This window comes from Anabrus simplex, chromosome 2 (assembly GCF_040414725.1).
Source record: "Anabrus simplex isolate iqAnaSimp1 chromosome 2, ASM4041472v1, whole genome shotgun sequence".
Taxonomy (NCBI): Eukaryota; Metazoa; Arthropoda; class Insecta; order Orthoptera; family Tettigoniidae; genus Anabrus; species Anabrus simplex.
Genome location: NC_090266.1, coordinates 482,229,400 through 482,255,728, shown reverse-complemented (window position 1 = coordinate 482,255,728; position 26,329 = coordinate 482,229,400). Strand labels below are relative to the sequence as shown.

General features: G+C 41.3%; 1 protein-coding gene across 2 annotated transcripts in view; it reads right to left on the bottom strand.

The window, feature by feature from the left end:
• mon2 (Mon2 homolog, regulator of endosome-to-Golgi trafficking) overlaps positions 1-26,329 on the bottom strand; it is a 583,018-nt gene that overhangs the window by 105,184 nt on the left and 451,505 nt on the right. For both annotated transcript variants that reach the window (XM_067140860.2, XM_067140862.2), the window contains one exon: positions 693-874. In XM_067140860.2, coding sequence (XP_066996961.1) covers positions 693-874 — 182 coding nt within the window. The remainder of the gene's footprint in view (positions 1-692; positions 875-26,329) is intronic.

Here is a 26,329-nt window from a genome sequence, read left to right as displayed (position 1 = left end):
CACTTGCTTTTATTTTTCAATGTATCAATCCTGAGACATTTTTTGATTAACAGAATTTTCAAAAATATAACTTTAAAACTGGATTTAACTCATGACACACTCTGTCCAACTATAACTTAGCACTTCTGAAGATCTACTGAGCTTTGTCTGAGGGAGCAAAACCATCAGCTACTTGAAATATGAACAACTGATGTTTACTTGAAACAGCAAGGGAAAGCAGGAGCAATAAAATCATATTGTATTGTTGTTTATTTCACCACTCTTTATGTTTCCAACCCTACCAGTTTTTATCGGCACATACAAGACCCTCATAAAACGGTCATTTACTTAATTCTTAAACGAATGCCTCTCTCTGATGTCAACTGGAAATGTATTTAGTGAACAATCCATTTAGTAACAGTCCAGTCATATCCTCATATCCTGGAAATACCACATTTTTGTCTGGTTGTTGAAATATTCATGGTTTTTAGAAAGTTTGGCTAATAGCCTTATACAGAACTAGTACAGCATCCATTTTATGTGAAGAATTTTTATTAATTGATTGTTTGTTATGATAATTTTAACTCAATTATAATTTCATTAATTCTGCCTGCGGACCAACTGCCCCATCTTCGCAGACCACAGGTTAGGAAATCATGGTACAGACAGAATAGAAGATTGGTATATATATGAGACAGAATTCACATCCTCACCTGTGGAATTGCCAGCTGAGTGGATTGAACCTTTATTCAATAACACTACTACGTTTAGGACAAAATCCTTAGGAATGGCATGGGAATGTGGTAATACTTGATCTCTTAAAAGCTCAATCACTTGACAGTCCACAGCCTCATCTGCCTGAGCTTCTTCTGGACACTGATCCATTATGGGAGAACTGTGAACAAATAATATGACCATACATAAACTAGGTAGGTAGGTAGGTAGGTATGCCCAACTGGACAAAAATTGGCCTTCAGAAAATGAAAATCCACAGCCTGTTTCCAGTCGTACGACCAGGTCAGGAAATGGTACGACTGAAGCCCACATCTAACGGCGAGGATAGGAATTGTGCCGGCTGCCGAAGCCTGTCACACTCCTCTAAAAATTGGCCCCCCAGATAAATAGTTAATTTTAAACATTCTCAAAATGCAAGGATATTTGTAAACTTTGGATAGCTGGTGGCTGAAGAGATTATACTTGGAATCCTAACACATACACAATATGTCCATCCACTGGTAGCTGAAGAGATTGTACTTGGAATCCTAACATACACACAATATGTCCATCCAATTTCAAACAACAGGATTTTGAAAGAAAGTAATCTTCTGCAATGGCCAATTTCTGTGCGGTTGAGTGTACAACACTGTTTGCATAAGATAAAAATAATGTACTTTGAAAACTAATGATTTATAACTAATGATATTAAGAGATGCAAATATGCAAGAATTTTCCTCAGACAAATATTCTTTCATGTGTCAACAAATCTACTGACATGGTGAAGTTCGCTTAAACTGCGCCAAGATTCAATCTTCATACTGTAACTTGAACACATGAGGTGAACACCTGGCAAACTGCATCATGCAATACTCTGTTACATGAAAACCATTCTGCACTTTGCACTTTGTTTTTTGAAGTACTTCTTATTTCTCTTTAGGTGATTAGCTGTGGACAAAGCAATTAGTGGGTTAAGGCTACACAAACAAGATTCAGTTTCAATACCATTACTACCCAAAATAAGTAAAAACAGAGGGTGGAAAAATTCAGAAGATACAAAGATGACTGGTCAGGATGACATAAAATAATGAATTAAGATGAATACTGTGGATAAGTTACAACATTAAAGATAGAAAATAACTGATATGAAACTGAAATGAAAGAAAATGGTATGAGAGATTAAATAAATAACATAAAACTGACAAACTCTTGCAAGAGAAAAACATTAGATGACATACCCTCTAATTATACGTTAAGGGAAGAATATATGGGATTAGATATTTTGATTATCAAGTAACTGTCTTCAGACTGACGGAAGAAATTCCAGAATTAGTTATGAAATAACACATCAAATTATTTACTATTACTTAGAGTAATTAGTTATAAGTAACTTTTTAAAAAGTTGCTTTACGTCGCACCGACATAGTGGCAACGATGGGAAAGGAAGTGATTGTGGCCTTAGTTAAGGTACAGCCCCAGCATTTGCCTGGTGTGAAAATGGGAAACCACAGAAAACCATCTTCAGAGCTGCCGACAGTGGGGTTCGAGCCCACTAGCTCCCGGATGCAAGCTCACAGCTGCACGCTCCGAACTGCACAGCGAACACGTCCGGTCATAGTCTCTCAGTGGAGAACTCTATCCCAATCTTTCTTCTTTATCAACAAATCCAACATACAAAACCGTCTATTAGTCTCACAGCATTCCGTCAATTTCAATGACTGTTTGACATAGAAATCCATGGTGATTTTTGTCATAATTATTCTGGTGACCTGTGTGGTCTAACAAGTACAACATGAACATCTCAAATAAAACGACTGAGGTTCGACGAGTATTATTGGAAGAGATTAATATCTGTCCTCCATAGGCTTTAAAATGAATGCTGAAAGGGTCATACTGATTGGTTAGATAACTGATGGGAATACCAAGCACCATGAGAACTTAGCATTGATCTATACATTGTAATACTACCAGCTCACAAAGACAATGCAACCACAATAATTAAATACGAAGGTACATACATAAAATACACAATATACAAGAGCTCACAGAGAGAAATTTATGGAAAAGTAAGAAAATAATTCAAAAGTCATCCCTCCTGATGAAGGCAAACAATACATGTAACAAGCTTTAATAGCTTCATTTCTAATAATAATATCCCGTATTGACTTTATACCAAATAGAGAATATTTAAGATGAACTTAAATATTACAAACAAGTGATCTCCCTATTCAATACAATTTATCATTTATTATATTAGTACATGTTTCATCCCCTAAGGGACATCATCAGCTATTAATATATCAGAATATTAATTTATTATAGCTGATGATGTCCCTTAGGGGACGAAACATGTACTAATATAATAAATGATAAATTTTACTGAATAGACGGATCACTTGTTTATAATATTTAAGTTCATCTTAGATATTCTCTATTTGAAGGCAAACAAGTCATTCAAATCATATGTAGTCACTAAGACAATATGGTTTATCAAAAAAACACAGAAATATTTTCTTTTTCAATTTGCTTTACATTGCATCAAAACAGATAGGTCTTATGGCAATGATGGAATAGGAAAAGACTAGGACTAGTGAGCGTGTTCTTAATTAAGATATAGCCCCAGTATTTACCTGGTGTGAAAATTGAAAACCATGGAAATCCATCTTCAGGGCTGCCGACAGTGGGGTTCAAATCCACTATCTCCCAAATGCAAGCTGATGGCTATGTGATCTAAACTGTGCAGCCACTTGCTCGATCAATTCATAAAAATAATATTTTTCTGAGACTGTCAGTCCGTGCCAACAGTTTCCCCTGCTACAACATGGCCAAACCCTTGCCAACTTTCACATCTATATGTTGGACAAACATATCACCATATAAGCTCACCGGACAAAAAATTAGTCTCCCATGGAGAAATCATTACAAGCATCATTTAATTCCGTGTAACTCCACCTCTGGACTTGATAAACGCCTGGATTCGGCTAGGAAGTAAGCCCACAAGGTTGTGCAGGTACGTCGCATCCAGGTTAAAGAAAAAAGAAAAAAAAAAAAAAGCTATTTCTTCGGGGCGTCGACCCATGTGGATCTTTTGCCCTTACTGGCAACATATTGTATGAACCTGCATGTAATTGGAATGGTGGTAGTGTGGAATGTTGTGTGTGAGGAAAGGAAGATTAAGGATGTCACAAACACCCAGTCCCCAGGCCAGGGATATTAATCATTACAATTGAAAACCCCTGATCCTCCCGGAAATCAAACCTGGGGCTGTCGGATGACAGGCGGACGCGTTGCCCCCTACACCGTGGAGCCGACCGCATCCAGGTTAAGCCATTCGCTGAGGATTTGATCACACAGTTCCACCAAATTGCAGGTATGCTGATGTCGGTGTTGTACCCATTGCCCCATGTCCCAGAGATTTTCAATGGGGTTCAAGTCAGGTGATTTTGCAGGGCAATCAAGATGTAAAAGGGTGGGGGAGTGTTCATAAAACCAGTCACAAATGCGTCCAGCCCGATGAACTTTGCTGTCCTCATCTTGAAAAATCGGAGTATTAATAACATACTCATCATGCAGATGTTGACTGAAAGGCAACACCTGATCATCCAAAATGTTTAAATAAATATGCTGGTTCATGATAGCGGTCATCTCAGTGAGTGGGACCAATCCGTGATACGAAAAACACCCCCAAAACATCACAGACTCACCTCCGGCTTGAACCTGACCTTGCACACATGCAGAATGAAGGGCTTGATTTGGTCCTCGGTGCACTCAACGCACGTGTGTCATTGAAAAACAGGCAAAAATGTGATTCCTCAGACCACATTAAGTTCCACCAGTCAGCTACTGTCCACGTTTTCTAGCTCAATGAAGACGTGCAGCTTTATGTGCATGTGTGAGTAATGGTATCATGCAAGGTGACCAACTCCAAATGTTTTTTTGCATGCAGTTCCCTCGCAATGCTCTCTCGCTTACAGGTTGGGATGGACCTTCATTCACTGACTGCAGCAATTCGTGTTGGATTTGGAAGCAATTTTGATTCACAAACTGTGAAACGGGTCCCCGTTTCCTCTCAGTCAGGATCTTTTTCCGACCACCATTCTAACGTGGTGTTTCGTGGCCACGTGTAGTACACCACTGCTTATAAACACTTTGAACAGTCCACTGTAGAACACCAACAAATCCAACAACTCCATGCACTGTATGGACATAGAGGCACGGCTAAACATGATTGCCCCTTTTTGCCCACTCTGTCATATCATTACGAGGACGGTTTGGAAAGTTCTCGGAATCACCACTAGATGTCAGTGCTAGAGCAACGAGGTTCCCGCGCAATAATCACACATCCTTTATGAGTGAACATGTGGCGCGTCAGTGCTCTAGCTGTAGGAGTGTGGTAGTGACGACTCTTTGTTGTTGTTCCCGCGTAGTGATTTGTGACAATGGAAAAAAAACTGACATTCGAGCAGTGATTAAATACTTTGTAAAGAAAGGTATGAAAGCAAAGGAAATTCACGCCGACTTTCAGAACACACTGGGGGACTCTGCTCTTTCATTTTCAACTGTTGCCAAGTGGACCAGCGAGTTTTAAGTGGACCAGCGAGTTTAAATTTGGTCGGGAGAGCTTGGATGATTGGATGATGATCCACGTAGTGGACGGACAAAAAGTGTTACGACCCCAGAATTTATCGCAAAAGTGCATAAAATGGTCATGGAGGATCGTCGACTGAAAGTGCGGGAGATTGCTGAAGCTGTACGGATGTCTTCTGAATGGGTATATTATATTTTAACTGAAGAATTGGGTATGAAAAAATTATCTGCAAGATGGGTGCCGCGGCTCTTGACATTGGACAATAAACGCACCAGATTGGAAATGTCCGAACAAAGTCTAGCCCGTTTTCAGTGCAACCAACAAGATTTTTGCGCCGGTTTGTGACTACAGATGAAACTTGGGTCCACTACTATACCCCAGAGACAAACAGCAGTCAAAGCAGTGGAAACATGCTGATTCACCACCACCACCAAAGAAAGCAAAGGCAGTCCGTTCGGCCGGAAAGGTCATGGCCTCAGTTTTCTGGGAAGCAAAAGGCATTCTGCTGATAGATTATCTTCCTACTGGCCAAACAATTACGGGGCAATACTATGCAAATCTCCTAGACCAACTACAGGAAAAGATACGCGAAACAAGGCCTGGTTTGGCAAGGAAAAAGGTCATCTTTCATCAGGACAATGCTCCCCCACACACAAGTGTTATTGCCATGGCAAAACTTCATGAACTGGGGTATGAATTGTTGCCACATCCACCTTATTCACCTGATTTGGCACCATCAGACTTTCATCTATTCCCCAAGATGAAAATTTTCCTCGGTGGACGGAGATTTTCTACAAGGGAAGAACTGACAGCCGAAATTTTGCAGGCCTGGAGGCATCTCATTTTCGAGATGGGATCAAGGCATTGGAACATCGCTGGACCAAATGCATTAGTCTACAGGGAGACTATGTTGAAACATTAAAGCAGTTCCACCGAGGTAAGATACTTAATTCTAGCACATTCCGAGAACTTTTCAAACCACCTATGTATATCTACCCATGCTGATGTGTGCGTGCAGTTGAGCATGGGACTCGTTCGCTGTGCCATCTGTACAGGCTTAACGATCCCATACCTGCCAACTTTACAAAACCAAAAATCAGGAGATACAATTTGTCAAAACTGCTTATTCTACATGTCTTGCACAATACAGGAGTACTATGGTATATACGAGGATTGGGGCAAAAGTCATGGCAACTATTTTTTCTTGTAGATATGTGAACGGATCATAAACTTATATGTGTCGTGTGGAAGTTCTGCAGGCATAGTATGTATGCAGAACAACAGATGGCTTTGTGATAGCTGGTAGTAGCACAGAGAGGGCTGTGAAATAATTCAGTTGGTGAGTGCCGTGCGAGATGGACGTAACCCGTGTTGAGCAGCGCGCTTACATCAAAATAGCCATTCTCTGAGGGAGAAATGTGATGGAATGTCACAGTGAATTAGTGAAAGCCCTTGGGAATAATGTCCTACCATACCGTACAGTAGCACAGTGGGTAGGAAAGTTTCAGCAAGGACGTCAACCAGTGATGAGCAACGTTCGGGACGACCTGTCTGTGTGCGGAATGACGTGGCATGTACCATCATCGAGCAGCTCTTGTCACGAATAATCACCATCGATGAATTCTGGGCCAGGGCATACGAACCAGAACTGAAACGTCAGTCCGCGGAGTGGTGACCCTTTGACACACCACTTAGTTGAGCATCTCATCTCCTTACTCCCAAATCTTCCCAGCCCAAAATTTGCAAAATTTTTGTAACACCACTTCTTTGTTGGAAATAACCTACAACAAATTGTGCTGCTTCCCTTTGGATGTTTTCCAGTTCTTGTATCAAGAAGTCTTGTTGTGAGTCCCATACACTGGAACCATACTCCAACTGGGATCTTACAAAAGACTTATACAACCTCTCCTACACTCCCTTACTACAACCCCTAAATACCCTCATAACCACATGAAGAGATCTGTAACCTTTGTTTACAACCTTGTTAATGTGATTACTCCAATGAAGATCGTTCCTTATACACTGCTCACAAAAAAATTTAAAAAATCACAATTTTTGTATGAACTAGTGCACACACATGCTGTTTCACATCCATGGTGCTCTGCAGGATTGTTTTGCTTATCCCTTGGTGACATTAATGTGGTGGAATATTGAAGTCAAGTACATAACCCTCCAGTCGTAGCAGTTATTTTTGTGACCACACCCCAAACAAGAGTGGTTCGTGTCATACGGCATGGTCTGTCAATACTGTGTGAGCTGTCATACTGGTAAGAAGCACAGGCATGTTAGAGCACAAGACATGGGAAGGCATTTACCACCAGAACAAGTCAGGCTTGCAGTAACCATCTTGCAGGAAAGACGCACTCAGCGTTATGTGGCAGAGCAGCTCACAGTGCCTCAACCAGTCATCTGCAGGTTGTGGCAGCGATATCAAGAGCTACACACTGTCAAATGTCAACCTGGTTCAAGCAGAAAACAGAATTTTTTTTTTTTTTTTTTGCTAGGGGCTTTACGTCGCACCGACACAGATAGGTCTTATGGCGACGATGGGACGGGAAAGGCCTAGGAGTTGGAAGGAAGCGGCCGTGGCCTTAATTAAGGTACAGCCCCAGCATTTGCCTGGTGTGAAAATGGGAAACCACGGAAAACCATCTTCAGGGCTGCCGATAGTGGGATTCGAACCTACTATCTCCCGGATGCAAGCTCACAGCCGCGCGCCTCTACGCGCACGGCCAACTCGCCCGGTCAGAAAACAGAAAACGCCGCCTGAGGACCAATTTCTTCCTTTACAGGCCCTCCAAAAATCACCGCAGTACAGCCAGGAACCTAAGAGGTGAGCTAATTAATGCACATGGGACCGTCGTCAGTACACAAACAGTCCGTAAGGTCAGCTCAATTCCCGGAGACTGCTTGAAGTGCCCTGGTTTACACCTCATCACTGAAGATACCGTCTGCAGTTCGCACAACAGCATGTCAACTGGCAGCTCCGACAATGGACCCCAGTATTCTTTGTCAATGAATCCAGATTCCAGCTTTCTGGGTCAGATGGTCGCATTTGAGCCTGGTGACGTCAAGGAGAACGAGATTTTCCTTGCAATGTGCAGGAAACAGTCGCTCACAGTGGCGGATCAGTGATGGTTTGGTGAGGGATTTCTTTGAACCATAAAAGGGACCTCGTAGTCATTCATGGGCGATTGACAGCTGTGCACTACATTGAGGAGGTTCTGGAGAACCATGTGTTACCCATTGCAATCAATATTCGGCAACATTTCACATTAGTACATGATGGAGCCACTGCACATACTACTAGGACCACTGGGACTTCCTTGTAGCTGCTGGAATTCAAGTAATGGCTTGGCCCGCATGTAGCCCCAATCTCAATTGTATCAAGCCTCTGTACAATCAACTTGGTAGGCATATCTAGAATCGCCCTTGCAACCCCGCACACTCCAGGAGCTGACAGCAGCATTATTGGAAGAATGGGGAGCCACCCCCCAGGATGAAATCCGAGGCCTATCCGAAGCATGCCACACCGGTGTGCCGCTGTGCTACAAGCCATAGGTGGGACCACAGAGTACTGAAAAGTGTTAAGTCTAAGTTGCAATCCAAGTGCCGTGGCTTTCGGTTTTAGACTACTGTGTCTGTTTGGGACAATCAAGCGTAAATGTGTGTGTATTTTTAGTTCATTTTTAGTTTCTGTACAAATAAAGGAAAATGTTTAGGTTCTGTATAATCAACTCTGCAAAATAAAGGCACACAAAGTATTACAGCTGATCAAAAGTCTGATATGGTTTTTGTGTGAGCAGTATATTAACACCTAAGTACATAGAGTGACCCCCATGACATACTATCACCCCCACAACACATTTCCTCTTGGTGAAATTTACAATCTAACTTTTCATCCCGGTCACCATCATACCATTGTCCACTGTCCATCTCACAACATTGTCTAGGTCGTTTTGCAGCCGCTCACAATCCTGTAACTTACTTACTACTCTATACAGTATAACATAATCTGCAAATAGCCTTATCTCTGATTCCAGTTCTCTGAAGAAAGTAACAATTAAAAGTGATCCCTGAGGGACTCCAACGTGGTAGTGTGAACATTCCCTATCTAAGTGGACACAGAAGAGATAGGTGAATGAAAAATTTCTGATAAACACCAGCAAGTTACATAGAAATTTCCACTGATGTATGGTTGAAAGGATGCCATATCGCCATGTGGTGTCATAGGCTTTATCCAAATTGAAGAAAAGATCTAACAAACACTGTTTTTGGAGAAAAGCATCTTAAAAGCCACATTGGTACTTGGACAAGAGTCCTCAGTTCTCCAGACACCATACAAGTCATTGATTCACCATTCTCTCAAACAGCTTGCACAGATAATTTGTCAGACATATCTGTCTGTAGCTTCTGGCATATTTCGGATTCTTTGTCAGGCTTGAGGAGAGGAATTACTATTCCCTCTTGCCAATGAGACAGAAACTCATCCTGTAACCAGATTCAGTTGAACATTCCTAGAAGATAATGTAGGCTACACTCACTGAGGTGTTTCAACATCCGGTTATGGATGTAAACTGGTCAAGGAGCTACGTTCTTTAAAGTGCCAAAGTGCTCCAGAGTTTCTGCTCCGTAAAAGGCATATTATAATCTTCTGAAACATGATTAGAAAAAAGAAAGAAGACCAAGTGAGTTGGCTGTGTGGTTAGAGGCGTGCAGCTGTGAGATTGCATTTGCGATATAGTAGGTTCGAACCCCAATGTTGGTAGCACTGAAGATAGTTTTTCGTGGTTTCCCATTTTCTCACCAGGCTATAACTTAATTGAGGCCATTGCCGCTTCCTTCCAACCCCTAACCCTTTTCTATCCCTATCTGCGTCAGAGCAACATCAAGCCAACTGTAAAAAACAAAACAAAGATGATGCCTTTCTTCCTTACGCCTTGGAGAAAGGAATTTGGGATAGTACTTCTTACAACCAGACACATCTGTGAAGTGACTTGCTAGATGATCAGCAACCAAGGGTGGATCAGTGACAATATAGCCTGAAGATTTCTTACTGTGTCAAATAAGAATTCACGTCTTAGCATGGAGTTTCTTGAACATTACCAAACAGGGCACAGTGGGCTGTAGTTGACAGTGCTTGTGAACACAAAGTCGATCTTTTATAGTAGCAGCTATTTCATCATTCCACTAGGGAACGCGTTCTACATGGAGGAGTCCCAAGGAAGATGGAATGGACTCCTCAGCAGCTGCAAGAATAACATGTGTGATGTATGTCACATCATTACCGATGCTCTGGCTATTCAAGTTGTTAAGTCTGTGAAGTATACTCTGGCCAATTAACAAGCTTCAGAATCCACTGAAGAGGAACCTCAATGGATGCCTGTTTCAACATGGTATGAATGATAGGAAAATGGTTACTATCACAGAAGTTGCCATGTACATCCCATCAAAACAGGGGAACGAGCACATGGTTGTGGGAAAAAATTCCGTGCACTACACTAAAATAAGTTGGATTCCCTGTATTCAAAGTGCAAAAATCCAGCTCTCCTATCAGCTTCTCCAATTACCTTTCTCTGGGGCATGGCAATTCAAGGCTCCATAATGGGTGATGAGTGTTAATATCACCCAATAGGACGAGGGGCAGTGGCAACTGGTCAATAAGGTCAATTACATCATTGATATTAATGGTTGGCCAGGTGGGAAATACATATTACAAACTGTAGTCATGACAGGTAATGAAACATGTACCGTTACTGCTTTCAGCTCAGTTCGTAACGGAACTGGTTCACTGTAGGTATCAGAAGTGAAGATATCATCACCATCACCACCACCACCACCACCACCACCCAAATCCCGGTTGCCATAATACTGTTCTTTTGAGTATATTTTACAACTTCTCAAAACCATATGACGATATGGACTGAGATTTGTTTCTTTAATACATACTATAACCGCTGGAAACTGATTGATTGGTTGGTGTAGCTCTGTTGTCTGTCATAATCATTACAGTTCCACTGTGTGAACGCTTGCTTATTTACATTAGGTTATAAGCAAAGAATCACCTTGTAATCTAAAAGCTGCCCCTGTCGCCATCCGAGGATAGAGGTGAACCATCGCTGTCAATCACCTCATCACCGGACACGGTTTGGGAGAAGTAGAGGGTCCCAAAACGGCAGCGAGATGCTTACTACGAGGGGAGTGCACTGGCTTTGGAGAAGATGCTTCACATGGCGCTAAAATATATCCTTAGGCGTAATTTCTTCCTAATAGGAGGCATATGGGAGCTCGTGGGAAGGGCTCCCATCTTCTCAATCAATCACTACTGATCTGCATTTAGGACAGTCGCCCAGGCAGCAGATTCCCTATCTGCTGTTTTCCTAGCCTTTTCTTAAATAATTGCAATGAAATTGGAAATTTACTGAACATCTCCCTTGGTAAGTTATTCCAATCCTTAACTCCCCTTCCCATAAATGAATATTTGCCCCAATATGTCCTCTTGAATTTCAGCTTTATCTTCATACTAGCTGATGTACCCGTGCTTCGCTATGGATTTCCACACTGTATACAGAATTGTAGGTTAGGTAGAGTACATGTTGTGAGCAAGACTGTATTAAATTGCATAGCTCTTAACGTTAGCCTAGAAACGCGACTGAGAAATCACCTCATAGCCTCATATGAGGACTGCGTTACGGAATTTTCATTGTAATGGTAGGCCCGTTTGCCTACCATCAGTCACAATCAGGCTGGGGAATTGCATTGTAATGGCAGACGCTCACTCTCCACCTGCCTTTTTACATCCCCAGAAAGACTATCTTAGTAGTATTCCCAACTGAAATGAACATAAGTCATTACAATGACGTCAGTAGGAATGGCGCAAGTAAAAGCAATGATTTCACAGTAAATACTCGATCAAATGAAAAACCACACATTTTCTCACTTTTAACAAACAATACTATGCTGCCGTCTAACAGTCTAAAATTCCAGAGCTGGAATGACAAGGCCGCAGACAGCCATGATCCGTGAACACTCTTAGTCATTTTTTTTTGGGGGGGGGTAATTCTAGACCAGGTCATACTACTACTACTACTACTACTACTACTACTACTACTACTACTACTACTACTACTACTAAGTGATCCTCTGCCTTAAGAGTGCACACTGCTCATTCAAAACAGTGCGCCAGAGTAGGGATCGAATAGGTGGATGAACCAGTAAGTTACGTACCAGCAGAATGGTGTCAGAAAATGTATGAACCAGAGGAATGACATGCTAAAGAAGAAAGATTCCTAACTCCCCAGCTATTTCCTGCCAATATTCAGTCAGGCTGTTATACTCGGTATGCAGCAGTAATCCCATCTATCGAAGTTGAGCGGCAGCATAACAGACAAATAACATCACCACAAACAATGGTCAATGTAATGTTATTGTTGATCAATGTTATGCACTTTCAATATTGTAGGCTTTCATATTTAGTTTTCTTCCAACTCTGAAATACCATTCTTATCATAGTCGGTACGGTAAAATTGAATAAAACAGAAATGGTCGGAAATTGTATTCTCTATAACTTTTGTTAAGTAGCACTTTTCGGTAGGACCAGTGAGTTACGTACCAGCAGAACGGTATCAGAAAATGTATGAACCAGAGGAATGACATGCTAAAGAAGGAAGATTCCTCCAGCTATTTCCTGCCAATATTCAGTCAGGCTGTTATACTCGGTACTTAAAAATTAAATTTTAGGCGCCTTCCCCTAAACTACAATTTTATGCAGGGCGAATAAAATTGTTTATAACTTAGACTGCAGTTTCTTATTCCCCGACTCTATATACCGACTTTCATTAAATTCTGTTAACCCATTTTCTCGTGGCTCGGCGTTGATATGGACTTGGCAACAAAAATACAAATTCATGAATATCTGTGTTATCAAAGCCAGTAAGGTAACAATGTATGACATAAATGATCGGAAATTTAATTCTATATAACTTTAGTTATATAGTATTTATTGATAGGACCACTAATAATATAAATATTTGAGAATTAAATTTTAGGACTTCCCCTAAACTACCATTTCACTCAGCGGCTAATCCCCGGACTTCACATAACGATTTTCATTAAATTCTCTTCAGGTGTTTTCTCGTGATGCGTATACATACATACATACATACATACATACATACATACATACATACATACATACATACATACATACATACAGACAGACAGACAGACAGACAGACAGACAGACAGACAGACAGACAGACAGACAGACATTAAGGAAAAGTAAAAAGTGCATTTCTTGTTACTATGGACATGACTAATACAAAAATACCATTCTTTTCAAATTCTGAGCAATGTACACACAAAACTCTTACTTTATATGTATAGATTGTGATCTTTCCTACTTCTTCTCCACCTTCTGTTCTTATGTAGATGGAATGGGACGGACAATCCCACACCTGGTCAATGATATTGCCTTTGCTGGCTTGGATACGGCTTTTGACAATACCTTACGGGAGAGATTTGGTCTTCGTCGCCTGTTGTGATGGCTTAGTGCCTTCGCTGGGACAGGCTTCTTTATGGTCAAAGATAGGTTAGACGCACCTTTGGAATTTGGTCATTAGAGCTATTGCCACCTTGGGGACAGTGATCTAAGTAGGTATAGCTAGAACAAATGATGAACTTGAAAGACTCTGTATTGTAATACTATAATCTATCTGCTTTGCTGGACCATTCATGAAATTAAACTTAAGGCATGCTTCTTTTTTTGCTAGGGGCTTTACGCTGCACCGACACAGATAGGTCTTATGGCGACGATGGGATAGGAAAGGCCTAGGAGTTGGAAGGAAGCGGCCATGGCCTTAATTGAGGTACAGCCCCAGCATTTGCCTGGTGTGAAAATGGGAAACCACGGAGAACCATTTCAGGGCTGCCGATAGTGGGATTCGAACCTACTATCTCCCGGATGCAAGCTCACAGCCGCGCGCCTCTACGCGCACGGCCAACTCGCCCGGTACATGCTTCTTTGTACAAAAGTCCATAATGTGTAAGGTACAGCCTCAGCATTTGCCTGGTGTGAAAATGGGAAACCACAGAAAACCATCTTCAGGGCTGCTGACAGTAGGGTTTGAACCCACTATCTCCCGGCTGCAAGCTCATAGCTGCGCGCCCCTAACAGCACGGCCAACTTGCCCGGGTTCACTGAGATAAACAGGACAGTTTCTATCTTGAGAAGAATGAAGACCAGGGCAGTTAGTGCATATATTTGGAGATATGCACTGTTCTAAACCATGAGCTTCCCTTTCTGCTCGTGGCACAGATAGATTTGTTCAAACAATGAGATAACATGTTTCTGAACCTCTGGCAATTATAGCACTGCATTGGAGGTACAATGTACAGCCTCACGTCTCAATGATAGATTATTATTACATTGACATTCTCTGGCAACACAAACAATTTGAAGGAGATAATGAAGACACCAGTGGCAACATCTTCGCTGTTGACTTTGCGCATAATGCGCCTGACATATGTCACATTATGGCTTTTTATATCCTCCATCAGTTCATTGTCAGTGTTCAAGATCAGGTTGTAACCGGGCGAGTTGGCCATGCGGTTGGCCGCGAGAGATTTATACAGCATGAAAGCAGTAAAAACCCCAAACAATCAAACCTGGACAACTTCTTTTTGAAGTAGGAAGCTAGACCTTTGTGTTTGGAGATGTATTTGATGTCTAGTACAGTACAGTGAAAATGAAAATCCACAGTCTGTTTCCAGTCATTTGACCAGGTCAGGAATGGAATGTATGAAGCCCCATCTAGTGGTGAGGATAGGAATTGTGCCAGCTGCTGAAGCTTGTTGCACTCCTCTGGGGCTATGATTAATGACTGAGAGATGAAATGATATTGGGGAGTGTTGCTGGAATGAAAGATGACAGGGAAAACTGGAATACCAGGAGAAAAACCTGTCCCGCCTACGCTTTGTCCAGCACAAACCTCACAAGAAATGACCGGGATTTGAACCATGGAACCCAGTGGTGAGAGGCCGGCGCGCTGCCGCCTGAGCCAAGAAGGCTTTAGTACAGTACAGTAGTACTTTCAATTTATAAATTTCATTGTGGAGTTCTGTATTGGCTTTAAAACCAAAGTTCAGTACTGCTTTAACATAATGTACAGTTACTATCCAACCTTTTAATGTTCTTAGTACTTCTTATCTCTTGTTTAAGTTTCTATATAATGTGTTCCCTTCTCTTATCAAACATTTTTATAACACAGTATTATCAATTATTTTACTTCTCAAAATATATGTCATGGTAAACAAATTTAAATATTGTGGCTCTTTTTTTAACAGCCCTTACGTTATATACATCAGCCTAATTTGCTGCCATTCAAAAACAATGAAATCTGCCAACTATGTGTTTCACATTTATTTAACCTTTTCACTGCCGAGTTCTGATGACCAGCCGAACCCTCTGGGCCGGGTTTTTCTTAAGGAAGAAGCACTTTTACAGATAAATTGTTACTGATACTATTAATGAAATGCATATCGTCCCCTTACCCCGCAGCCCAATTCGGGCAAGCAGAGGAGCAAGGACATGTTTGTTTGGTTCAGACAAGTGTAATGTTTTAATGTTGACAAATTTTGGTACCAGCTGAAACTGAAGAACTTGACGGTTAAAAATGGCTCACATGGTCGGACAAGATTAAGAAGAGAAATTCCAATTTATATGAAAGGTCTTAGAACTATAGCAGTATAAATAAGGACTTAAGGAAAGGGGAAGTTTCAAGAACAGAGCAGAATATATTTTAAATTTTAGCATATAGTGACCAACTTACTAGGTTTTATTCATTTTATGATTTGAAAATTATTCTATTTTTAAAGTTTGTACTAAATGACATAGTAAGTGTAAGTGAACAGTTTAGACACAAAATAAATATTTTAACGATTTCAAGATTTATGTATTTGTTTTTGTTGATGACTCTATTATACAAATGTATCAAGTCCAAGGATTTAGTTCGATGTTTTGGCACCGGTGAAGAAGAGAGCAGTAGCTCTCGAAACATGTACGGCAGATAATTATAATAAAATGTAAAGTACTGACAAGGCGGAAAAGTGTTTCATAGAAATTGCCCAATACGGGGTCGGGGATGAAGTGAGATTATTAAGGCTGGATGGCCTTCCTGATGTAAACCTCAGTTGAGAACATAATAAATATGAAATTAATAATGGTGAATGAAACTTGATAAGGAAGTGGAAGGAATTGGCTGTGGCTTATGAATAGGAACTGTCCCAACATTTGCTTGTGAGTGCAAAAGGGAGGTTCCAACTTACTCACCTGCCGAATGCAGAGCTTGGCTCCATAGCCGCAGCATGTTAACATGCAAGGCTACTCCGCTCAGTGATATTATTACTGAAATATAATATAAAATTGTTCTAATAACTGATATTATCAAAATCATTTACATTTGGAAAAAAAACAATTTATGTGAGGAGGGGGTGACAATTCCACATGAGACTCATCATTATTACTCTGTCTCACACTTTCTTGTAGTTCAATGTTGCCCCCTATATATTCTCCATCTTCATTATCAAAATATAGCTCTCCAGAATCACTATTTATGAGGAAACATTCAATTTCTTCGTCGACAAGAGATGAATGTATACTTCAAGACACCACGATGGCTACATGTTAGCGGGAGAGATGATCCACTCCAACAAAGCTGAAATAACATCAGATTGTTTTCAGAACACGTGAAATGTAGTGGTATATCTGCCATAGAGAAATTCTTTGAGCATTTCCACGGAATTTTAAAGTGAGACACTATATGCCGTTCATATATGAGATCGCTGAAGTACAGACTGCACTAAAACGTATATATATAGGTTTGGCGGACTAGGAACGGCTTTCAATAATGTATATATATGGGTTTGGCCTTGAATGGGTTAAGGGAATAAGTTTTCAGGCATTACCCCTTTTAAGAAGTATTTTTGTGAGTGGTCCGTTGAAAAACTTAACCACACATAACCACATATATTCTGTTGACATTACAGGTTATGGCCATAGTCCTGGGTCTACAAGGCGATTACACCAAATACCCCTACTTTCTGTGCCTGCGGGACAGCTGAACAGATGAGAAGCACTATGTCCAATGCATTGTTCACACACCATTCTGTCAGGAGCTCTTCTGGATCCTCAGCACATCCTACTTCTACCACTGCACATCAAACTTGCCATAATGAAAAATTTTGTCAATGCACTCAAGAAGGCAAGTAGAGCTTTTGCTTTCCTAACTCAGAAGTTTCCATGTATCAGTGAGGCCAAAGTGGGAGCATGTATTTTTGATGGCCCTCAAATCAGGGAGCTTATGAATGATGCTAAATTTGCTAATAACATGGAGGATAGAGAGAGGAATGCCTGGCTCACATTGAAGTGTGTAATTAAGAATTTCCTAGGCAGCCCTCACGTAACTCGGGATCAAACACACCTGTATTTTTTCGGCTGGGGTGCCATCACCTCTACTTGCAAACTCAGTCGGCCCAATAAAGCACAAACAGGCAGACGCCTAGTTGGCTGTCGCCTCCCCAATCATGTACTCTTGTCTCATATCAGGTGTGGACACCACCATCGCAGAACATACCATCAGGACAAAACTTCGCAAGTCCGGCTACCGAGTCCACGATGTCCGCCGTCTCATGGATCAAGCAACCTCCCAGCCTTCAACACAGCTACTGATATACCTACCTAATAGAGAAGACAAGCTGACCCTGGAAGCCCGTGGAGCAGAGATCGGCAATAGACGGTACTCAGTGGTAACAACACCAGACTACATTCTCCAACAAATGATCGATAATCCCTATGCCCTTCCTACCGTCAACGAATACCAACCCAAAACAGCCCACGAGCCCCCACCGCCTCCCACGTCCCTATCATCCACATCAACCACTACTACTACTACCACCATCACTACCTCGGCCCACAACCCCCACCATACTCCCACTTTCACTACCACGACAACTCATCCCACCCCAATAATGTTAATAACCACCACCTCCCCAAGCCCCTCACCGCCCAGCTATCAACAAACCCCTACTAGCCAAGAAAACGCAACCAGCACAACGCAGCCAGCCCCACAAGAACAAGAAACCGCCGCAACTCCAGCACATCAGCAGCCACCAGCTCCAGCGCCGAGCTGTGTCATCAGGGGAATCGAACCAACTTTAACAACAAGTGACATCCAGCAAGAACTGAAATCTGCAGGCATATCTGTACTCCGAGCGTACCGCATTTACAGCAGGAATGGCCCGACCTACATGGTACGAATCCAACTCCCCACAGAAGAAGAAGTACAACAGCTAATAACCACCGGCGTCCAAATTAATAGCCAGTATCACAGAGTAGAACACTCCCGCTCCCCACCCCAATCCACACGCTCCCCTCCTAATATCCCACACCGCCGCCCCCGGCCGCCCCCACCCAACCCGCCACAGCAAACCATACACCTACCCATCCCTCAAACCAACTTTCTACTACCACCACTCCCAATTCTAGATCTTCTCCGCCTCCTAGCCACGTCCATTACCAACATCACAACAACCCTTCATCTCCTTACATTCCAACTCAACCACTTCAACCCCTACCCAACCCACATCTAACTAGCAATCTATCTCCATTATATGTACTAGTAAACCAACTAAACACATTGTACTCGTAAAATCATTGTAAGCAACCTAATGTACGTAACTCATATGATGTATGTAACTCATGTATGTAACCCAGGAATCTCAATAAAAAGCACAAGAGCAGATGCTGCACCCTTAGCCAAGGGGCCAAATCCCTACATATCTCCAAAATCAAAGCTTCTTCCTTTTAACCTCCAACTCCCATCAAATCCCCAAACCCCGCCAAATCTCCTGGCCAGAGAGAAGGCGTAACCTTCTAAGTGGCCCGCCCCTCCCCTTCGGGGAGGGGAATGAAAACATCCCCCCTGGTCCTTGGTCCTAGGCAGCCGTAGGAGCACAGAGTATGAAAGTGTTGAAAAGGAACTCCTGAAGAGCTGCCAGTCTCTAGGTGCATGTATGTTCATAAAGATATACATTCTTGGCTCACATTTAGATTACTTCCCTGAAGACCGTGGGGATTACAGTGAGGAGCAAGGTGAACACTTCACAAAGACATCTGAGGGATGGGAGAGAGGATATGAACATGCTTGCAGACTATTGCTTATGACTTAGGAGGGACATACCAGATGCACAACATGCATGAAAGTTATTGAAAAGGTCACTTCTTCCATAATAATGGTGGATGTGTTTCATTCCATATATATACAGTATATATGTTACTATTAATGCGAATATAAGTCTGATTTGAAACAATAAGGCATGGTTTTGTAGCTATAAGTTACGAAGGTCGATCGAATGTAAATGGGATTTTTGTTCCTGAACATCAACAGTTGGTAGGACTGGCCCTGCGCTTCAGCTATGATTAGGTGGGACCGTTAGGAGTGGGGAGAGTGTGCTGTTAAATATTTCCCACCGTTTCGTGAGTAATGTCAGAGCAACAGGTGCACCCCTCCACTGCGCAACGCATAATAATAAAATTTCTTGCTCGTGAAGGAGATACAGCAGTGGAAATTTGCCAGAGATTGACTGCACAATTCGGTGATCAAACAGTCAAGGACGTGTGTGTGAGGAGTGGTGGAGGAAAGAGGAGGCAGCACCACCAGTGAAAGCCAAGACTCGACTATCATCTGGTAAGGTTCTTGCAACCATTTTTTTTCGATCGGCGAGGCATTTTGCTGTTTGATATTTTGCATGAGCGATGCACAATCATTGCTGCTTACTACTGCGAGCTGACGAATAAGGTGAGGCTTGCATATCACCGCAAAACATGAGACCAACCGATACAACAATGTGCGGCCCCTCTACTCTTTCAATGCAAACTATAAATATTTGTTATTTTCTATGTAACGGAAAATATCTTTCATTACAGCTGTTACTATTTGATCTTGTTAAGACAATTTAGTTGCAGAAGGTTCTTTGTTATAATTTTAGAAAATGACTATGACAATCAATGTGGTATTTCACTTTTGTACCTAACAAATCATGTTCACAATTAATGAGATTTTTCACTAAATGATATGTATAATAATAATAATAATAATACCCGTGTGGGGATTTACCGGTTACCTCCATCGGGCGCGTCCCAGTGGAATTGGGGAAGCTCGCTGGCTATGCCGCCAGCAGAGGGTAGTAGGGAAATAAAATACCACCGTGAAAAAAAAAAAAAAACAAAACTGGTCCCTTGCCAGGGTTACTGTAATGGAGTTTGAATTACTCCATTACCTTAGTACTATATATTTTGGATTCCATTTATGTTTTAATATTATGGTGTGCGTGTCCACGAATTCAGAGTTCGAGATACCATGGTCCTTGCTCTGATTTGCGCATGGGGAGCCATTTTGCGGTGGACTTGGTTATAGAAACACAAGGTGGCTAGTGTGTGCTGCGATCTGACGCGAGAAGTGAAGTTTACCTGGCGAGGGACCGTTTCTACAAATTGCGACGACCTTCTGATTGGGATTGCACGGTAAGTGATGTGGTATCTATTATTCTTGTTTACTTGGTACAATCCCTGGTCGTGCTAAACGCTCTACCTTCATATTTTATGTTGTGAGAGTGTTTTTGGTAGCCGAAGCGTGGTTGCCATAGCAACTACGTTCTGTTATTCTCATTATTTGTGCTTAGTATCAGAGCACGTGTAATTTACTGAACTACTAATTCTGATACCTGGTGTATCACCTTTTCTTTTCATATTTCTTGTGGATTCTTGGCTAATTTAGCCAAGTCACAATGGTCTATTGGCTGGAATAATAAGGAGATTGAGACAAAAATTTAAGGTTGTAAAGGGAAAGGCAGACTTACGTTGGGTGGTAACTTCTGTGTTTTCTGTTTCATATCATTATGCCTGCACGTGCTGTGTTGTTGCCGCGAATGTTACGAAAAGGGGAGCTGCAGTACGAACTGCAAGTCCGCGGCTTGGTATCAACCGGTTCCATGGAGGGTGACGTTGCCTTGCTTCTGGCTTCCCTTGATTCAGCTGTAAAACCAGGTGACATGAACATCCAAGTGGGTGAGTCAGTGAATTACCTTTCAGTTTCAGTTAGTGAATTGTTAGTCTTTTTAAATCAGCTTAAAGAATGCAATCCATCTGACTATCAGTTGAGAAGGCTAAAAGCTCGAACTAATCACCTTATCAACAGGGTTCAGGATTTAATTTCCCTTGGGCCTGAAGGAGAGTTGATATCCCAGTGTACTTCCTTGTTGACTTCTGTCATCAACATTTCAGTTGAACTTGATTTAATGATTAGTACCAAAAAGGTTGGTCAATTGTCGTTGAGTGATGAAATTGAGAATAATGAAAGTAATTGCCTTGGTCAAGCTAATGAGAATATTTCTCCCCAAAACGTAACTAATCCGTCCTCATCTCATTGCTGTGGGCTCAGTCCTGTGCTAGAGAATTTGTTGGTTAGGTCATGTTCGGCCCCCAACTCTATTAAAGATCTCTTTAAGGATGTAAAGGTCTTTTCTGTAGATTCCATTGATGAAACAATCAGATTCCTGCGGTTTCTGGTAGAATTATCTGAGTTGGCTAATGTGTATTGCATGGATGCTCTTGGGATGTTTAGAGTGTTATTTCCCAACTGTCAAGGTGTCCTTAAAAGAGAAATTTCTAAGGCTATTAGCAGTAATTTAAGTGTAAATGAATTTCACGAGTTAATCTTGGCGAGGTTTATTCCGTCCCTTGCGTTACAAAGTCTGGTTCCAAAACATTGTTATAGGACGCAATTTTTGCATGAAAATCTATTGGCCTATGTCTTGGATTTAAAATTTTATTGCGAAGTTCTTAAAATCATGGTACAGGAAGAAGAGATGGTAGCTCGTATAATCAAAGGCATTACTCCTCAATATCGGTCTTTTTTATCCTTGACTAAGTGCTCTAGTAATTTTGCTGAACTTGAGGAAGCTTGTACATTTGCCGAGGATGTAAAACATGGAGATGAGTCCCGGCACACTAGGTATCCTCCTCCCTGTGTTTCATTTCGCTCTAACAATGTCTCCACTCATCCTGTTCCTTCTTCTTCTTTCAAAAAATGTTACGCTTGTGGATCTAGAGATCACCTGAGGAATAATTGCCCTTCTGAGAGAAGAAAAGATACATTAAGTCATAGACAAAATGGTAGTTGTTATACTTGCGGATCTACAGTAAGTCACATATGAAAAGGCAGTGCCCTAAGCTAAACAATAGTAATTTTCAATGACCGAGATGTGTGCCCAATGCAGCTAATGAGAGCTGGTCGGTTGAAAGTCATGTGAATAATGAGTTTCCTTTACCTCGAATGTTAGGTATTTCTAGTAATGTTGTTTCTAAAACCTCGACCATTTGCCTTGAAGTCAATAACGAACCTGCATTGGGACTGATTGATTCCGGTAGTGCTGTGTCACTTATGAGTGAGACTTGGTATTCGAGGATGAAGGCTTGTTGCAAATTACCTGAAATTAGGACTTCTAAACTTAATTGTGTGACTGCCAATGGAGGCAGATTGAGAATTCTGGGTTGTATATCTGTCAAAATTAGAATTGCGGAGTTTACTTGGAAAACAGATTGTCTTGTGGCTTCTGATTTATCTTATCAAGTAATTTTAGGAACTGATTTTATGGGCAAGGTTGGAATGATTTTGAATTTACAAGATAGGAATTTTAGTTTCAAATTTTGTCCTAATAGAATTTTCAAATTTCATGAAGATGTAGTATTTCAAAGGTATCCTGCTTGTGCCCTAGATGAGGATCTTGAGGACAGCAGTGGTAATGGATTAGACCTTGATCATCTCCCTCACGACCAAACTTGTAAGATTCGTGATCTTTGTTCAATGTATCCCGAAGTTTTCACTGATAAATTAGGATTGACTAATGTGCTTAAATACCACATTGATATTACGGACAAGATTCCTGTTAGATCTCCGCCCTATAGGTTATCACCACCTAAGATGATTGAATTAAAGAAAATCATCGATAAGATGCTTCAGGATGGTGTTATTCGACCTTCTATCTCTCCATACTCATCTCCGATGTTTCTGGTACCCAAGTCGTCTGGAGGTTTCAGGCCAGTGACGGATTATAGGGAGTTAAATCGGAAGATTGTCATGCAGTCAGTGCCGTTACCTGATTTGCATACTTGCTTCTCTTGGTTCCATGGTGCCAATTATTTTTCAACTTTTGATTTGAATCAGGCATACAATCAAATACCCCTAGATGAGGAATCTATTCCCCTCACTGCTTTTGCCACTGACTGGAATCTGTACGAATACACGGTTATACCTTTTGGGCTCTCGACGGGAGCGGCTGTGTTAACTCGATTACTGGATTCTGTGTTTGGGGATGTGAAATTTAAGTACGTTATTCACTATCTCGATGATCTTGTTGTGTACTCTGAAAATTTTGAAGATCATCTCAAGCATGTACAGGAGGTAGTCGAAAGATTGAAGAAAGCTGGTTTAACTGTCAAACTTTCCAAAACTAACTTTGCTAAATCGCAAATCTCCTTTCTGGGACATGTAGTATCGTCACAGGGTATTTCTATTGATCATGCCCATACTCAAGCTATTCACGATTTCAAACCACCTAAGGATATATAAGGAATCGCCAGATTCATTGACATGACTAACTTCTTCAGGAAATTCGTTCCAAACTATGCAGAAATTGCTGCTCCTTTGAATTCCTTACGTAGAAAAGATGTCAAATTTGTGTGGGAAGAACCACAACAAACTGCCTTTGAAACCTTGAAGAAAGCTCTCAGTAACGTTCCTATACTTGCTATTCCTGATTTTAATAAAAGGTTCATTATCCAGACTGATGCCTCAGGCAAGGCTATTGCCGGAGTGTTATCGCAAGAGTCTGACCTGGGTAGACGTCCTATTGCCTATGTGTCTAGGTCTCCCTCCCCTCTGGAAAGAAATTATTCTATCTATGAATTGGAGTGTTTAGCGGTACTATTTTCATTGGAGAAATTCCGTGTTTATGTGGAGCACGTTGATTTTGATTTAGAGACTGATAATGAGGCTCTCTCCTGGGTTCTGAAAAGGCCCAAAAGAACTGGAAGACTAACGAGGTGGGCGCTGAGAATTTCTGCCTTTAAATTTAATGTTCGGCACATTCGTGGAACGGAAAATGTAATCGCTGATGGGCTTAGTCGCATGTTCGATGAAGAGGGAGTTGGCGGAGACTTGGAGGAGAAGTGTGTCACTCAACTGGGATTGGTAGATGTGAATACTATCTTGACTAACCTTCCAATGTTGTATCAAGATATTGGTCTGCATCAAAATGATGATCCTCAGTTAAAGGAAATTTTGGAAAAGATTAATTCTGGTGAAATTGTCAAACCCTATTCCTTAGTGAAAGGCGTACTCTGTTGTCAATCTCGTCATGATAAAAGGATAAAGATTGTTGTCCCCAAGGTTTTAATTCCTGTCATATTTCAATATTACCACGATAGTCCGGTTGGCGGACACTTGGGAAACTTCAAACTAGGTCAAAAATAAGGGAGTTCTTTATTTGGAAAAACATGGATAGGGATATCACATCCATGGTTAAGTCTTGCAAAAGTTGCGCCATTAGTAAGCCTAACCTAAACAAACGTGTAGGGTTGTTGTCATCGACTCAAGCTTCCAGAGCTATGGAATGATTGTTTATTGATCATATTGGACCTTTCCCACGTTCAAGTCGAGGAAATACCCATGCATTGGTGTGCATTGATGCCTTTACCAGGTTTTGCTGGATCTTCCCGACTAGGTCGACTAATTCGCAGTCCACTATTTCCTGCTTAAATTCTATTTCTGCCTGCTTCGGAACACCTAAGTTTTTAGTCTCTGACAATGCTTCTGGGTTTACCAGTCACTTGTTCAGGAAGTACTTGTTTGACTTGTGCATCTCCCATGTAACCACTACTCCATATTATCCCAACCCGTCATATTCCGAGAGAATGAATAGGAACTTAAGGTCTGCTCTTATAGCTTATCATCACTCGAATCATACCACGTGGGACACCTGTCTTCATTGGTTGTCATATGGATTTAATACTGCCACCCATGAGTCTCATGGCAAAACTCCTATGGAATTAATGTTCGGTTTTGTTCCATTTTCTCCTCTATCAAATCTTCTTAGGATTGAAAAACTGCTACCTGAAGTATTGTATATCCGTGTGGACTTCACGTTGTAAGGCGATCTGGTACTCTGCCTATTCATCGCTGTTATCATCATTCTCTAAGGTGTTTTGGGGGAAATTGCGACTTGTTTTACTGTATATTGTTTAATTTGAGTTGTAGGTTCATGTAATGTACTTAGAGTTTTCCTTTTTCCGTCCGTTATGGTAAAGTTGTGTTGAGATAATTAAAGGATTCATGACCTAAAGAGTGCCTTTTGACCTGTAGGGTATGGTTTCTGATCCTTATTTTGGATGTGAGTTTTGGTATTATGGGGGTTGATTTTGAGAATAATGTTGGGGTGGCATTATGGTTTCGTTGAGAGGTGACTGTGTTCCTCTGAGATCATGACGGTAGTTATTGTGATGATATTGGGTGGCACTCTGTGATTTGTGGGATGCTGTCGAGGATTGTGTATGTCCTTTACCATTCGAGGCTGACGCATCGGCACTGGTGGTCATTTGAGTGGTGTTGGATTGTTGTTATTGGAGTAATTTAGTATGTCGGTTGTTGAAGTGTGGACACCTGGAGGAGGTTGTACATTGCCTTTTATGTTCTCTTGGTGTCAAGGTGGATTTGGTGAAAACTAATTTTATGTATCTACAACTCATTTAAAAAAAAAAATTCTAAACTAATATGTTAATTTTGATAATTGTGGTCTTACTCTTGATTCAACTTCTTATATTCTCTGCCATAACCCGTTCATCTGAAGTCATCTTATTAATTCTAGGATCTCTATGTTCAATTATCCTGCCCGTCTAGCGCATTTCATTATGAGAGCGTCATCTGAAAGCTGTCG